Source organism: Falco peregrinus, chromosome 6 (assembly GCF_023634155.1).
Source record: "Falco peregrinus isolate bFalPer1 chromosome 6, bFalPer1.pri, whole genome shotgun sequence".
NCBI lineage: Eukaryota > Metazoa > Chordata > Aves > Falconiformes > Falconidae > Falco > Falco peregrinus.
Window position 1 is genome coordinate 58,878,359 of NC_073726.1, and position 15,311 is coordinate 58,893,669.

At 59.2% G+C, this 15,311-nt stretch overlaps 2 protein-coding genes across 4 annotated transcripts; both read right to left on the reverse strand.

The window, feature by feature from the left end:
• Positions 1 to 265: 265 nt before the first annotated feature.
• Positions 266 to 2,709, reverse strand: PDXP (pyridoxal phosphatase). Its single transcript, XM_055808825.1, has 2 exons — positions 2,051 to 2,709; positions 266 to 1,758 (listed from the first exon to the last, which is right to left on the reverse strand). Exons 1-2 carry the CDS (start codon positions 2,625 to 2,627, stop codon positions 1,433 to 1,435), a joined length of 903 nt encoding a protein of 300 aa, XP_055664800.1. The 5' UTR covers positions 2,628 to 2,709; the 3' UTR covers positions 266 to 1,432.
• A 472-nt stretch (positions 2,710 to 3,181) lies between these two features.
• SH3BP1 (SH3 domain binding protein 1) lies at positions 3,182 to 14,225 on the reverse strand. 3 transcript variants are annotated; one of them, XM_055808823.1, is made up of 18 exons: positions 13,391 to 14,219; positions 11,499 to 11,541; positions 11,015 to 11,119; positions 10,064 to 10,140; positions 9,663 to 9,774; positions 9,487 to 9,563; positions 8,670 to 8,805; positions 7,969 to 8,076; positions 7,481 to 7,571; positions 7,063 to 7,205; positions 6,872 to 6,983; positions 6,695 to 6,776; positions 5,906 to 5,986; positions 5,682 to 5,798; positions 5,135 to 5,232; positions 4,826 to 4,955; positions 4,541 to 4,656; positions 3,183 to 4,053 (listed from the first exon to the last, which is right to left on the reverse strand). In XM_055808823.1, the coding sequence occupies exons 1-18, from the start codon at positions 13,450 to 13,452 to the stop codon at positions 3,698 to 3,700; spliced, it is 2,046 nt and encodes a 681-aa protein (XP_055664798.1). In that variant the 5' UTR covers positions 13,453 to 14,219; the 3' UTR covers positions 3,183 to 3,697. The 3 variants fall into 3 exon arrangements, with proteins under 3 accessions (XP_055664799.1, XP_055664798.1, XP_013150999.1); XM_013295545.3 differs by having other exon boundaries at positions 3,184 to 4,053; positions 7,969 to 8,037; positions 13,391 to 14,214; XM_055808824.1 differs by lacking the exon at positions 5,906 to 5,986 and having other exon boundaries at positions 3,182 to 4,053; positions 13,391 to 14,225.
• Positions 14,226 to 15,311: the final 1,086 nt, after the last annotated feature.

Consider the following 15,311-nt stretch of genomic DNA (forward strand, 5'->3'; position numbering starts at 1 on the left):
CTGCTTTAATTCACCTGGCTAGACCCTGTGCCCTATGCTATAGCCCCACCAGCCACCTCCATCCTCAATTCCAGTTATGAGACCCCAGTAAGAGACAGCAACAAACAGCAGCTCAAAGATCCACAAGATGTTGTCCACCCCTTTTGTCTACCCGGCAGCACCCCCTTGAGTGAGAAATGGTCTTGCCATGTCCCGATCTTCAAGGGCTGAAAGGTAGCTAGGCCATTTTCGTCTTGACCACGCCACAAGTGAAAAAAGGACTACATTTCCAGCCTACGCTCACACTTTATTATATACAGAGACACAGCGAGTGTAAGAACATCAACATGGGACGTGGACATTAAGGGAGGCCCAAAGGCACTGCCTCCTGTCCCCTTGGTGCAACCAGTCAGCATAGTTTATACAAATAATACAGTATTTCAACAATAAATAAATTTGATAAATAAGATCAGGAAATTAAAAAATGTAGAAAGACAAAGCAGCAAGGAATGATTTTGAGGGCTGTGACACATTCACAGCAGTGACAATACCACCAACACCTCACCTGCACACCAGCAGCTGGAACACAGACCCCCATCAGCCTTTTTCTCTCACCGTACTATGGTAAATTCCAACTGAGGACTGGGAACCAGGGAGTCATACAGTTCACTACTGTTGTGCTGTTGTGGTCTGGGAGCCCTCTCTCCTTCACAAGCCCCTTCAGAAAGGGTGCTTGAAAACCAGGTACAACAGCAGACCCGCTGTGCACAGTCACAGCTTGTCCGTTTGGCACAAAAATAACCCTCAAACCAGTCTCTTCCCTTTCTATAGTCCTTCAGATGGACACTGGCACAGTCATTAACTGAGCTGGGGCACGGGGTGGTGGCAGAAACATCTCTAAGGAACAGGGGAGAGAAGAGATGCCCTCATTCATGGTTCCAGAGCTCTGACACACTCCTTCCACATCCCCTGGTACTGATAGACTGGGTGGGTGACAACGTCAGCCAGTCCCCTGGCAAGGATGGCATTACCACAAGGACTGCAGCGATGCAGCTAAGAAGTCAAGAGTTACAAGTGAAGGGACAGCAGTAAAAGGCCGCCACTGGTTATCTAAGAGAAAAATAGTAAGACAGCCAGTCTCTAACCCTTGCAGGGGAAGAGGTGACACTGATTTGACCAATCCCTGTCACCCTCAAGGCCTCCAGCTCTCTCCCAGAGACACTGGCAGTTGGCATATTAGGGAGAGAAAGACCCTGTTCATCATGGATAGATCTCAGCAGAGACTACTTGAACCCTGCCCCTCCTGCCAACCTCCCCAGTTTTGCCCCCAAAGAAGGGCACTGGAATGTGAAGAAACTAGGATTTGAAGGAATAGGGCAGTGAGAGAGAAATGGGAACAGATGAAGATCTGGGATGGGGAACCTGACCCCTCTGCCCTCACACGTACAGACTGCTACTCATCCAGGCCTGGTATCAAGTCTGCAATGCTGTCCACATAGTAATTGGGCACCAGAGCCTTGGCAGCGGCGCTGTCGCTGGCCATGTAGGCCTGCGCCTCTTCCAGGCGGGAGACACCTGTCAGGGTGAGGATGGTGGAGAGGCCGCAGTTCTTGCCGAAGAGGATATCTGTCTCCAGGCGGTCTCCCACCATGAGGGTGCGAGATGGGTCGACACCAAAACGCTCTACGATGCAATCAAACATGTACGTGTTTGGTTTCCCCACCACCAGCGCCTTGCGGCCCGAAGCGGTTTCCACTGCGGCTGTGAGGCTGCCAGTCCCTGGAGGGGGGAAAGGAGGAGAAAAAGAAATAGCCACGGGCCAGCCGGCCGCGGGCAGCTCCGCTCCCCGGGTAGCCAGAGGACGAGCCAGCGGGGTGACGGGCCAGCGGGGTGCTGGCAACGCGGCTTCGGGAGCCGGCTGGGATCGTGAGGGCAGCTCCGCCCGTCCTGACGCTCAGGGACCCGCCTCGCCTGGGCCTGGGACGGCGAACCCCAACCGAGGCCACCCCCGCCGCCGGCCTCGGCCCCCCCGCACCCCCCGGGGCAGCAAGGGAGGGGAGCGCGGGCTCACCGGGGGTGCGCTGGCCGTCGCTGAGCGGGTGCCAGGGGTCGGGGTCGGTGGCCACCAGGAGGCACTGCGGGTCGCGCAGGTAGCCGCAGGCCTGCGCCAGCTTGGCGAAGGTGAACTGGTCGTCGTAGCCCACCAGGACGGCGCGCACCGGCTCGGCGGCGCCGGGGTCGCCCTCGCCCGCCAGGCGCAGGCCGGCGTCGCGCACCTCGCCGCGCAGCCCCTCGCCGCCCAGCACGAAGACGCGGCCGCCCCCGCTCCCGTTCCCCCCGCCGCCGAGGAGGCGCTGGCGGAGGAAGAGCGCGGAGCAGAGCGCGGAGCTGAAGACGTGCTCGGCACGGACGCCGCGGAAGCCGAGGCGGCTGAAGCGCCGCTCCAGCTCGGCCACGGAGCGGCGGCTGTTGTTGCTGACGAAGAGGGCGGCCTTGCCGCTGCGCCGCAGCCGCTCCAGCAGCTCGGGGGCGCCGGGGACGGCGCGCTCACCCGCCCACAGCACGCCGTCGCAGTCGAAGAGCAGCCCCTGCGCCGGGCCCAGCACCTCCCGCAGCCCCGCGCCGCTCAGCCGCCTGCAGCTCGCCATGCCGCCGCCGCTGCAGCCCGGCCGCCCGCCCGCCGGCCGGCTGGCCGCTGCGTCCCGCCCCGCCAATCACCGCCCCCCGCCCCACGCCGACCAACGGGAGACGGGCAGCTCGCCGAGCGGCAGCCGCGCTGCCCTGTGGCCCTCGAGGGGAAGGGGCGGGGCCGAGAGGCGGGAGGCCGGCTTCCGAAGTGGCAGCCGCGCCGCCCTGTTGGCTGCCGAGGGAGGCTGCGAGGAGGCGGGACGAAGCCCGAGCGCGCTTGCCGATTGGCTAAAGCCACTCTCCTCCGGCCCCTCCTCTCGCGGCTGAACGCGCAGTGGCAGGGCGTCCCCTGCTGCCCGGTGCGGCCTGTGGGCAGCGGAGCCGCCATTACCGTTTGGTCAGCTGTCGCCCCGCTGGCTGGGAGCGCCAGGCTCGCCTCCCGCCCTGCGGCTGAGCCGTGCCTCTCCGCCGTGGCGCCCCCGGGGAGCTCCCCTTCCCTCTTCCCGGCTGCAGCCTGTTGGGCAGGTGGCTGCCAGGAGTACCCTGCTTGCACCTGCCTGTGACTGTGACACCAGCTCTTTAGATTATTTAGTTGCAAAATATATAATTATTTAGTTATTTATATATATCTGACTGTGTGTGTCCCTGGGGCAGCACGTTTTAAGGCAAAATGGGGCAGAAGGGGCTGGGATCACGGCACCCACGGGTGCCCGTGCCATCCCAAACCCGGCAGGCAGTGCCTGGGAGCACCCTGCGTCACCCCCTCCTGCCTTCCAGGCGTGGGAGGACCCCTCTTGGGGACTTGAGGGGGTCGCCCATGATCGGGGAATGCTGGGCAGGGAGTCAGGTCCCTTAGTGGTGGCTGGGCCCCGGCAGGGACAGTGGTGGTGGGGGGGAGGAAGGCTCAGTGGAGACAGGAGAGCAAGGGGGGGCAGGCAGAGGGTCATAGCTGGCACGGGCCACGGGAGCAAGATGGAGGGGTGCACTGTCCCTCAGGCCACCCTGGCGTTTTCACAGTGCCTGCTGGGTCCCAGAGGGGCACCGGACCCCATCTCCCCGGCCCTGCGGTGCCCTTGCACCCCGACCCTGCTCAGTTCTCTGTGGGCTGTCCTTCTGGTGGGGATGTGGCCAGGGGGCTCCTTCCTCCCTCAGGCAGCGTCTGCTCCTTGTCAGTGGTTCCCAGTGCACAGTGCAAGGCAGCCGCCATGTTGGCTTCATCGGTGGGAGGCCTGGGGGACGATGCGGCATCTCGGCTGAGGCGGCGTGCTGGCTGCGGGGGGAGCGGTGGCGGGACAGAGGGCGCTCGGCTGGGTGCCCCAGCCATCCGCCGTGGCCGGGCTTTGGGGCTGGCTGTGTGCTCGAGGGCTGCCACCATGGGAGCTGTGCTCCGGGGCTGGGCCACGGGTGGTGGTGGCATCGTGGGTCGGGCTGGAGCTGGACGCTTGCCTGGAAAGAAAGCTGGCATGGGCTGGGGTCCCCTCTGCCAGAGATTCTGTCCCCAGGGCAGAGGGGGCTGCGGTGCCAGCCGTGGGTGAGGCAGGGGGCTGCAGGCAGACTGATGGACAAACTACCTCTTGCCCAGCTCCCATACTGGAGATCCAAGTGCACACCAGTTTTGGGGGGCTTTTCTCCCACCCTCTTCTCTTCACAAGGGGCCGTGAGCTTTGACACCTCTTTAATGGAGGGTGTTCAACCTGACACTGGAGGACCTACCTTGTCCTTCCCACAGTCCCACCTTGGCAGGGGCTGGAGCATGCGATGAGGGGCTGGATCCTGACCACAGTGACTCAGCCAGAGGCCCATCCTCTCATTTGGTGGCAGGGACATCCCCAGCACCCTTTTGTGCAGGGAGTGGTGGGATGAAGGCAAACCAGAGCAGGTGGCATAGGGGGCTATCATTTCCCAAGCAATGTGCCATCTGGGGCACCCTAACCTTTGGGGGCAGTGTTGTCAGTCATTGTTGGAGCCAGCAGCCCCACAGCTTCAGGAGACGATCTGGTCAGCGTTGGGGATACTGGCTGGGACCTGGCCTCAGGGTCCCTCGAGGTGCTGTGCAGAGAATGAACGGAGCAAGTCAGCCTTTGGCTGGTCATGGTGGTTCTGGCCGTGAGGCATCTCACATCCATCTGTGAGCGTACGGCCCCTGGCGTGGGATGGGATGGGGGAGGACATGGGGAGAGCTGGGACAGCCAAAGCCCTCAGCTACCACCAGACTTACGCCTCTCCATCCAGGAGAGTGGGGGTGCCAGCTGGAGGGGCCTCAGGGGCCATCTCTTCCACCAGGGTGGCCTCACCAAGCTCAACGTTTGCAGGTGGCGTGAACATGCCTGAGACGTTGAAATCTACCTCTGGGTGGAGAGAAAGGAGGAGAGCCCGTGAGGGAGTGTTTGCCTCCCAGAGCTTCCCCTGATGACCCCATGGTGGGGAACTGCAGCAGCCCCCCACTTTGCTCCTCCTGAGGATGGAGAAATGTCCCTTTCCCTTCCTCTCCCCTCCACCCTGCTTCCCATCAGGGGCCTGGCCCTACCTCCAGGGAAGAGGGTGTCTGCATTCTGGATGAGGGCTTCCACCACGCCCACCACCTGGATGGAGGAGACTGAGGCCAAGTCCAGTTGCATGGGGTCTCTGAGAGACAGGAAGCGGGGAGGCATCAGAAGAAGGATTTTGGGGTATTAACCCTTTTGGTGTTCATTCCTGAGGCGGCAGATCCCAAAGGGGAGACAGCCCAGCCAACGGGGGGTGGTAGGGCAGGAGGTGGGCGTTGTTCCCTGTCCTGGAGACCCTGGTTTAGTGTTGGACACCAATGGTGTTGGATGCTATCCATGTCACCAGTGCTCTGGGTCTCAGCCTCTTCCTCTGCTACTTTGCAGAGTGGCTAAGAGGACATGCGCTTGGTGACGGGACATGCCACTTGGGGACTGCGGGGACAAGGGACAGGACTTGAGGGTGGAAGAGGCACAGGTGCTTTAGACCAGCCTGCAGGCTGCTGGATCAGCCTTTCCCACAGCGTTTGCGCTCAGGGCACCCCAGCTGGGGCTGGGGAGCTGCCTCCCCCCGTCTGCGCCAGGCCTTACCCTGTGCTCTGCTGTGACCACAGCAGGTTGGGGCCCAGCACGATCGCAATGTTGCTGGGGGTCATTTTATTCACCTCCTGGTGTTCGACCAGCTTGGCTAAAAACTTGATCAGATACCTGTGGGGTAAAAGGAGGGCAAGGTGGTGGTAAGTATGGATTTGGGGAGGGAACAGCTGCCTCTGGTGATTGCTTGGGGCTGAAGAAACCCTGTCCCTTCAAAACACCTCAGATTGTTGTAGCTTTCCTGGGGCAGGCGGCTGCAGGTGTCTCGCAGGCTCTGTACACGGCTGTCAACATCCTTGAAGCTGCAAGAGAGAAGGAGGAGCAGAGACCTCAGCCTGCTCCCTACGGCAGAAGGACACAGGGTTCAAGGGAGGAAGGCCAGTGTTAACCGCCTTGTGTGGGCCATAGCACTGGGGATGGAGATGCCCTGCTGCTGCCTTTACTGGGCAGCTAAGTAAGGCATCTGTGGAGGACAAAATTGCACCCCAAAGGCTCAGAGGGATTTAGTATGGTAATAATATAGCTTGTAGGTGGGCCCAGGGGTGAGCGCTGCCTTGCCTTGAACAGCTACCCTATTTCACTGTGACTATGGGGTCCATTGGCACTGAGAAGCGATCTTTGGAAAGATCATTTTCCCCTCTCCACGGGCTTTTGCTGTGTCTCCTCTGCCACCCCTTCCATCCTGAAAGCAAGAGGCCAAACTGGTGGGCCAGTGAGGTGGGACTCACACCATTGAGGCCAAGTGGGTCTTCACAAACTAAGATCTTCTTGCAACCAAAAAGGCTGCAGCCTTCTGCCTCTCCCTGCCATGTTTATATTGCTGTTCTTTGAGATTTTGGGCCATCTGGATTTCTGCTGAGCATGGGACAGACCATAACACTATGTTCATATCTCCCCATGTGGCAAAGGAGGCCGAGCAGCCCTGCTTCGAGTGCCAGAGCTATAGAGGGGGGGTTATCAGGGGCTTTTTGAGCCCCACCAGGCTTTTCTGTCCCAATGGCTGGACTCACCTGGCCACTTTTATCCATTCATTGTAGAGCTCAAAAGTCATCAAAGGCTGGGGCAGCTCCCGCAGGTAGGATTTCAGTGCACCTGGGAGGGGAGGGGGAGTGGTGAGGGCGATGGTGGCTGGGGGATGGCAGGGATTGCCTGATCATGTCCCCTTGCCCCACCTCACTGGCACCCACCAGCCACAGCGTGGGGGTCTGAGTAAAACTCCTCCAGGGCATTGGAGCCACTGGCCAAGCTGCTCTTCAGCTTCCTCAGCACTGAGGCGCCCGCTGCCAGCCGGAAGAGTCCCTGGGGATAGGGCAGAGAGGGAAATGGGGGGCTGCATTTTGGGGGAGTGGGTAGTGGGGGTGTCAAGGGCACTGCCTACCTCCTCCCTCATGCCAGAGGCCAGCAGCATCATGACACAGGCTTCAATGGGCAGCGCGATCTCCCGGCCCAAGCTCTTGAGGTGCATCTCTAGGGGCACGCCATAGTACCCCGCCATAGGGGTGTCTGCAGCAAAGGAGGGCTCTGGAAGAGGGAGGTGAATGTTGGGAGGGACAGCAGGAGCCAGGGACATCTGGCATCTAGCCACAGTGATATCTTGATCTGGGCTGAGCCTGGCTGGGTGGAGACAGAAACAGGGCAGACAGCCCACCTGCAGTCCCCAACCCACCAGTGCAACATGGGAGGCAGCAGCAGGTGCAGGGAGGGAAAACCTGCCTTTCCCAGCCTTGCCAGCCACACTTGCATCCCCCAGGCTCGACTGCAGCCCTCCCTGGGCTGCATGGAGAGCCAATGGGTACCTGTCTGGCTGTGGATTTCCTTCAGCTCTGCCAGAGCTGAGTCCAGAGATTCCAGGGACTGTCGGTGGTACTGGGCTTGGATTTCCAGCAGCTGTCAGACAGGGGGCATGGAAACAGCACTCAGTTTGGCACCAGCCCCTCTCAGAGACATGGGGAGCCTCACACCCAGGACATTGTACCCACACACAGACAGGGCGAAGGGGTAACTGCAAGGGGAACTCCCCTGGGGTCTGTGGGACCATGTCTGTAGTGAGGGGTAGAGGGCAAATTGGAGAGGGGGGATCATCAGAAGGAGCTGCTCTGCAGCTGGTTCTAGTGGTGGCATTAACCTGCAATACATGGAGCAAGGCTGGCTTTAGGCATCTGCTGGTGCTTGGGGCTGGCCCTTTCTCTGGGCAGAGGGCTTGGTGCAGATGGGGATGAGGCTGGGCTCAGACATACCCCAGGAGACATTCACACACCGACGAGGAGTGTGAGAGGAGACTTACTTTGATGAAGTAGCTGGCGTAGCTGTCCTCTTTGGTGGAGAAGTGGTAGAGGTCAGCCATGTACTCGTCCTGGGGAGTCACAGAGAAGAGCAATCTTCCACCCCCTCCCTGGCACCCGAGGAATAAGGGACACCTTCATGAAGCCCCCTTGTCCAGGCTGAGTCATCCAGACAGGGTCTCTGGGTGCAGTGAGACGGCAGGCTGGGACCATGGGGGGATTCCTTCTTGCCCCCATCACTTGCGTTTGGGTAGCGGCAGCAACCCGCTCTACGATCAGGGTCCTGGCACAAGTGGCTCAGAGGTCCCTGCACCTCCAGCTCCGGTGAGCCCATGGGCTCTCCCAGACAAGGCACTGAGCTTTTCAGAGAAACAGGACAGAAGTGGAAAAAGTTGATGCAAAAGTCCCCTGCCACCCAGCACAGACCCCAGCTTGGCTGGCTCCCAGCCTGAGGGGATCCCCTAAGCTCTAGCCCCTGGAGCCTCCTCTCTGCAGCAACTTATGCTTTGAATCCTTTTCTTCTTCCCCGGGCTCGGGGCATCTCCCTACTTCTGCTCCTTGAGGGACCAGTTTGCTTGCAGAGGGCGGGATGTGCCAGCTGGCTGCATCCATCTCAGGCTGGGGTCGCCTCAGACAGGGCCAGTGCAGGGGAGCAGGTCTGCAGCCTTGGAGCTGCCCTGGAGGAGGGAGGGAGTGTTCTTACCTTGCACTGCTCCACCTTCCTCTTCACCTCCTCCTCCTCTTCCTTCAAGATCTCCAGTTTGTTGGCAGCAGCAGATGTTCCTGGGCCAGCACCAGTGCCAGCGCTGTTACTGGAGCTCTTGGCAGCTTGGTTCAGCCTTTGGAAGGGGAGAAGAGACACAGCCCACAGTCTCAGTGTCAGGGGTGTGGGATGGGACGGGTGTGCAGAAGGGGTATGGGGGTCATGAGGGGGACAGCAAATCCCAGTACTGCCCTGTGGTGGTTTTCCTAGGTCAGTGCCTCTCAGTTCCTTCACTCAGGAGACACTGCCGCACCAAGGGGTGTGACTTGGTCAAGTTGGGAGTCACCCAGCAGGGCTGACTGAAACACCTGGGGTCAGTAGGACCCTTCCCAAGCCCTGTTCCTGAGACGTCCCCTCCTGTCTTCCCTCCAGCCAAAGGGAGGACAGTGTGGAAACAAGCCATCAGTGATCCATGGCTCCTCCAATCTCTCAGAGAAACATGGCACAGCACGGGCTACCCTGCAAGAGTTGGAGTGTGGCAATCTCAGTGGTACCAAGCAGTGCCAGGGCACTTTTCTGACTTTGGCAATGGCACTGCCCTTCCGTCCTGTGCCGTGGAGCCAGCAGCTCAGCCCAGAGCAGGATGCACCTGCAGAAAGGGGCTGGCTGGGCGCTCCCAAAAAGCTGTTGCCTCTTCAGCTTCACCTCCAGCCCTTGGAAATTTACTCCCTAGGGCAGTCATCTTCCTCTCACCCACAGCCTGGCTGGGGGCTGTGCCCTGTATGTGCTGGTCCCCTATTCACAGTATGCCCCATACCGACTCTTGATTGCATTCCAGTCAGAAATCAACTTCTGGAGGGCCTTCTTGCGCTTCAGGATGATAGGAAGCTCCTCCTAGGGGAGAGAGGGGGCAGAGTGAGCAGGGGAGGCTTGGGGATGTGGGAGGGTGGTGGTGGGATGGGAGAGAAGAGCTGGAAGGGCAGCCAGGGCTACCTCGCTGAGCTTGTTGAGCGGCTGCAGGATGTTGTGCTCCAGGGCGATCTCGAACTCGGCCAGGATTTTGGCCAGTGAGCTCTGTATGCAGCAGCCCATCTCCAGGGCTTTCCTGCATGGGGACAGAGATGTAATGACTGCAGGCTGGAGCCATGCCACTCTCTGATCCAACACCCTCCACCGAACCCACGTGGGACCCTAAGCCAGCCCCTGCCCTCCTCAGCAATTGGAGGCTGAAGGTGCTGGCTGTCCCCTCTCCCACTCCAACACCAGCATTTGCTCTGAGCACAGGGTTTGATAGCTCAGCTTGGCTGTGGGAGCCCCTGAGCCAAGACAGTGGCACTGCCAGGGTCTGGTATCTTTTGGGGTTGTCTCTGGCACTTTCTCCCACTGGCACTTACCCGAGGCTGGACTCAGTGTCCAGTTCCTTGAAGCTCTCAGCCATCGTCATGGACAGAGCCATCAAGGGCAGCTTCTTCTGTACAGAGCCAAGGATTTGGGAAAGAGATGGTGAGCTGGTGTGTGGCAGCTCCCTCCCCATTAAGCATGCCACAAAAGCAAGTGGCCAAACCCTGCTCTGGGTCCCCACATCTTCCCCTGGCCCACCCAGCTCCATTGGTCCTGGCGCCCGAGGAAGGGCCCTTTGGATGTCCCTTCAGCCGAAGGCAGGATCCAGTTAGCTAAACAAAGCACCAGGGCTCCATAGTTGGTTAGAAAACCTTCACTCTTCTCTAAAATAGTCCTCTGTGGAGGACTGTGATACCGATGGAGGTCCTCACCAAGCCCAGGCCTGCCATAGCTTCAAATGTATGGAGCAGTTTAATCACTGAGAATAATGAAGCCAGGCTGGGCCCTGTCAGGTTGCTGAGAAGAGTGGAGCCCACAGAACCATGGGGAGGCTAAGGAAAGTGCTGAGGGATCTACTGTTTCTTCCCAGACAAGGGCTGGTGAGCACCTGCCAGCAAGATGGCGGCAGGTTCAAACTGAGGAGGAGAAAGTGGTGGCACCACTGTGCCTGGCTGCACTGCGGTGCTCCTCACCACAGGGCACTGTGGGTGCCAGAGGTTCACAGGGCTTTGGGAAGGGGCATGGACAACAGGGCTGTGGAGAGTTATTCAACGTAAAGACACTGTCTCTGTTTCTGGAGTGTCTCAAGTTAGTGCTGGTTGGGAGGGTCGCCCTGTTCTGTGGAGACACAGGCACATGCTGGTGGCCAGTGGTGGAGATAGCTAGGCTGGACACAGCTTTGGGCCACCCTTCAGCAAAACCTGCAAAGCAGGTGCCTGGCATCCCCTTTGCTGGCAGGGAACAGAGCTGGTGGGTGTTGGCTGTGGTGGGAGGAGTCTACTCACCACTCGCTTGTCCATCTCGGAGCCGCATTGCCCCTGCAGGCAGGCTTGGAGCCTCTTGGACACACTGTGAGCTGCTCGCTTGGCTGGCTCGATCCTCTGCTCAATCTGGGGGCAGAAAGGTGGGACAGAGGAAGCCCATTTGCCAACTGTGAGCACCTGAAGCCATCTCCCCACCACCCAAATCTGGGCATGGGTGGCCCACCCAGCATCTTGCTGCAGCCCAGAGCATCCCCGGTCCAGGGAAAAGGAAGCAGAGATCTGGTCAGGATTCATCCCTCTGTAAGCAGCTGGGGAAGCCCTTTCCTGTGGTAGGAGCCTGCCATTCCCTTAACACCGTGGTCCTGGAGTTGCCCTCTGGCACACAGGCAGATCCCAGCCCCATGACTTGGACATGCTGGCAGAGAAAATTGCAGGCAGGAACGGGGCAGGTTCCCACACCCGGGCACAAGCAGGCACACGCCTGCCGGCCCAGCCTGCACCTCACCTGCAGCAAATCTTCTGGCAGGAGCTCGGTTGCTTCTTGGGCTCTGTGAAGGAAGGAGAAAGACCCATCAGCAGATGCAGATAGAGGTGACCTGCACCCAGCCTCCTTGGGAACGCAGGTCCTTATTTGTCTCACCTGCCACTCTTTGGGCTCCTAGGAGCAGGAGACACTGGCTATGGCCCAGACCATCACACACAAAGGTATCAGCAGAATGAGCCCAGGGGTACGGGAACAGCTGGGGCAGGGCAAGGCAGCCAGCTTTTCTGGCTGGTGGACACCCCATCAGACAGGGCTTCTAGTTCAGAAGTCAAAACGTCCAGATGTGGCCTGTTTCTTGGAGACAGGCTGCCTAGCAGGGCCACAGCAGGGGTGGGATGTTTGCTGGTGAAGCCTCCTACTGGTCTTCCCACCTCTCCCCTGAAGGCTAATCCATGGCAGTGCTGCTGGGGCCCAGCATGTGCCTTTGCAGGCCAAAGTAGACACCAGCTGTGGGGCCACAGTGTCAGAGGAAGGATACCTTTGTGGTCAAGCTGGGGACTGAGACCAACACCAGCCCCTCCAGAAGTGCCTACATGAAATCAGCTCTCTGCTTGGTTTTGCACCAGGTATTAGGAGCGAATCTGGCACAGGAAACTTCTGGTTTGCAGTGAATTCTGCTCATAACCAAATTCAAAACCCATCAGCTGCCATCGCCACCAAACCTCCCTGGTGCCTCCTGTAGAGGAAACCTTGCTACATGGCCTGCTGCTGTTGCTATGCTCTGGGAACCCTGTTTTCTTTCCCTCTGCTGCTGTATGTTTCTCTCTTTTCACCACCAGCCAGAGCCGATGTGGGACGCAGCCACAGAGCTGCAGGAAACGGGGGCGGCTTGGTTGAATGCAAGCAAAATCACATGAGATCTCAGCCTGCAGAGGGGAGGCTCTGCAGCGGGTGAAGAGCTTGCTCTTGGACTGCACAAACTACTTCAGACCTCCTGTCTGCCCAGCGGGGCATCTAGCATGGAGATGAGATGTCTTGAGTGAGGATGGATGGGAAAGGGGATCATGGTCCCCTTCAGGGAATGCGAGATGAGCAGGAGGCCACCAGGATGTAGGAGCTACTTCCCTGTGGCCAGTCTGCTCAGCTGGCTAAAGGACCTCAGTGGTCCAGGGAAGACGGTTGTTCCCGCTCAGCCTCCCAGTGCTGGGGAATGCAGAGGTGGCTGTAGGAAAGCAGGAATAAGGAGGTTGGGAAGGGAGGGCTCAGCCCTGTAATTTCAGTTCTGAGTTTTGCAAGGGCAGAGCTTTGGAAACCCAAAGAGAAAAATAAGGAAGTGGTGGAGGTAGGATGAGGCCAGAGGGGTTTGTGTGAAGCTGTAAGTCCTCCACGGGTCCTCTGAGGATCCCTAATCCTCTCCTTGAAGGGCACCCCAGGACACCTGTGCTGCTGGGCTAGCTAGAGCTGTGCAGGGCATTTGTCTTCTGTGGGGCACCTGAGGCTCGGCAGGGAGGGAAAATCCCAGTTCCTAACATCCTCCTGGTCCCCGCACAGCCAAAGGCATGTGGCTGGAAGGTCCCTCCCCATTGCCCTCACATCCTGGGGAAGCCAGGCTTGGGAAAGGCCTGTTTCCAAGTGGATGCAGCATCTGTGGACCCTGGGAGAGGTAGCTGGGCTTGGGGATCACATCACTGCTGAGCAGCACCAGTGCAACCTCCCCACTGCTCTGGGGGTGCCAGGAAGCCACAGTCCCCTAGCTTATGCTGAAGATGCTCCAAACCTGGGGCCATTCCCTCCTTTCCCCTTTTCCCTGGCCCCTGGCCCTGGGAGGTCAGTCCAGCCCCAGTGCAAGCCCTCCAGGACTTGCACCCCACTCCCTCCCAGCCCTCCGGTACAGGTAGTGGAGAAGTTCTTACCGGCTGGTGACATTGGGATGGGACAGTTGCTGCCGCATCCAGTTAATCTGCCTTTTCATCATCTTGAGAGCTGGGAAGAGTCCACGAGAGCTGCTCTTCTCAGCTGTACCCGCTCAGCACCCCTTGGCGATGCTTGGCATTGGATACTGGCAGCCCCTCGGCTCCCCGGAGCCACTGTGCCTCTTGCTTTTCCCTGAGGATCTCTTCCTCCTTCCTCCTCTCCTTTCTCCTTCCCTTGTTCCCCCGTTTCTGTTTCCCCAGCTGGTTCTCTCCCTTGTCTCTCCCCAGGGATGCTCTCCCTGTTTTCTTTTTCCCTCCCTTGGACTCCCTTCTCTTGCTCCCTCTCTTTTTCTGAGTTTCCTTCCTTCTCTGTTTGCCCCTCCACCGCAGATCAGGTAAGAGCAGTTCAGGGCTCCTACTCCGCTCTGTGTTCCTGTCACCACCCCACAAGTATAAATAACTTCAGCCCAGCCTTAAAGGGGAAATATTACAGCAAACACGTAACAAGGCAGGACAAGCACACGCTGCTGCCGAGCCCGAGCAAAGGGCCCACGCTGTTTCTTGCTCTCTGTCTCAGCTGGGGTGGTTTTTCCCCCCAGCCTTGCCTTGCCCACCACCAGCTGCTCTGCAGGGCAGCCCACAGCCACACCAGCTAGCTGTGCAGTGCATACGGGGTGCCTGATGTGGCGTACCACAGGGGGTACCTGGGTGTACTCTGCCCTGTCTGGTCACCCAAACGCTGCCAGTGCCCCTCGAGCACCTCTCCACGCTTGCAGATGTAGCTCTGTTGTCTTCCCCTTGCGACATATCCCCCTGGTCGTGACAAAAGCGGGAGGATGAGCAGCAAAGCCACCCCTCCAATCCCTTCCGTGCCCCTCACCCTCTTTCCTTCCCTGCCATTGCAGAGGGTCTCCAGAGCCATTGCAAAGCCCTGGGGAGACCCCCTTCCACCCTGCACCCTCACCGCTGGCAGAGCTGCTCTGAGCAGGGTGGCTGGGCCAAATGCACAGCAGCAGCAGCGGTTGCACACAGTTGCACGGGGACCACAAACTCCCGGTTCCCAGGCTCAGGTGCTGCCTGCTCACTGCAGAGCTGCACAAGGGCTCAGCTTTTTTTGTTTTGTCTAAGAACATCCCCCTCACATCATCACCACCATTGCTTCTGGCTTTGTGAGGTGTAAACCTCGCCTTATTTCTGGCTACCTGCAGCTGGGACTTTCCTCCTTCCGCACTAAGAAAGATCAGAGGTTGCAGTCGGTCAGGTTACACGGCTGGCAAAGGAACTAGCACCCGAGCTCAAATGGGAAGCGGTCAGCTTGTGGGCAGATGAGACAAGCTGCAAAGGAAAAGGAGTTGGAAAGGCCACACCACCTGTGCCCCAAAGCCTAAGGAGCAATAATATGGGGGCTGCTGGGCTCTGCTCCTTGGTGGGGGGCAAATCTCCAGTGAGTGTGTAGCAAAGCGGCGCTGGCAGCTGTTTTCAAGTGGGGACTGGGTGAAGGAGCACTGCCCCCCCTGCCCAAAACACCAGGTTGCTCTAAACCTGTGGCCAAATACACCTGATCCCCCCAGTCACGAACCCTGGGGATGCTCCTAACAGGCACTGTGGTCACCGAAAGCAGGCAAAGGCTTCAAGCACCTATTGCAAAGATGCAGAAGAGCCTCCCCCTCCAGATCCTTGCTGGCTGCATCAGGTGGTGGCCAAGCCGTGGTGTTTTTCCTCCCGTGCAATGTCGGGAGACTTGGTCCCAGCCCCAGGCTGTTGCTTGCCAGAGCAGATCCCCCTTTTTGCACCCCTCCCATAAAACTGCCCCACAGGGCCACTTCTGAGAGGCAGCCCTGGGGAAGGGGAGGAAGTCCCACTACAGGCAGCAGTGAAGCTGCAAACAGTCACGTGGAGCATAGGCACGAGCTCAAGCCCT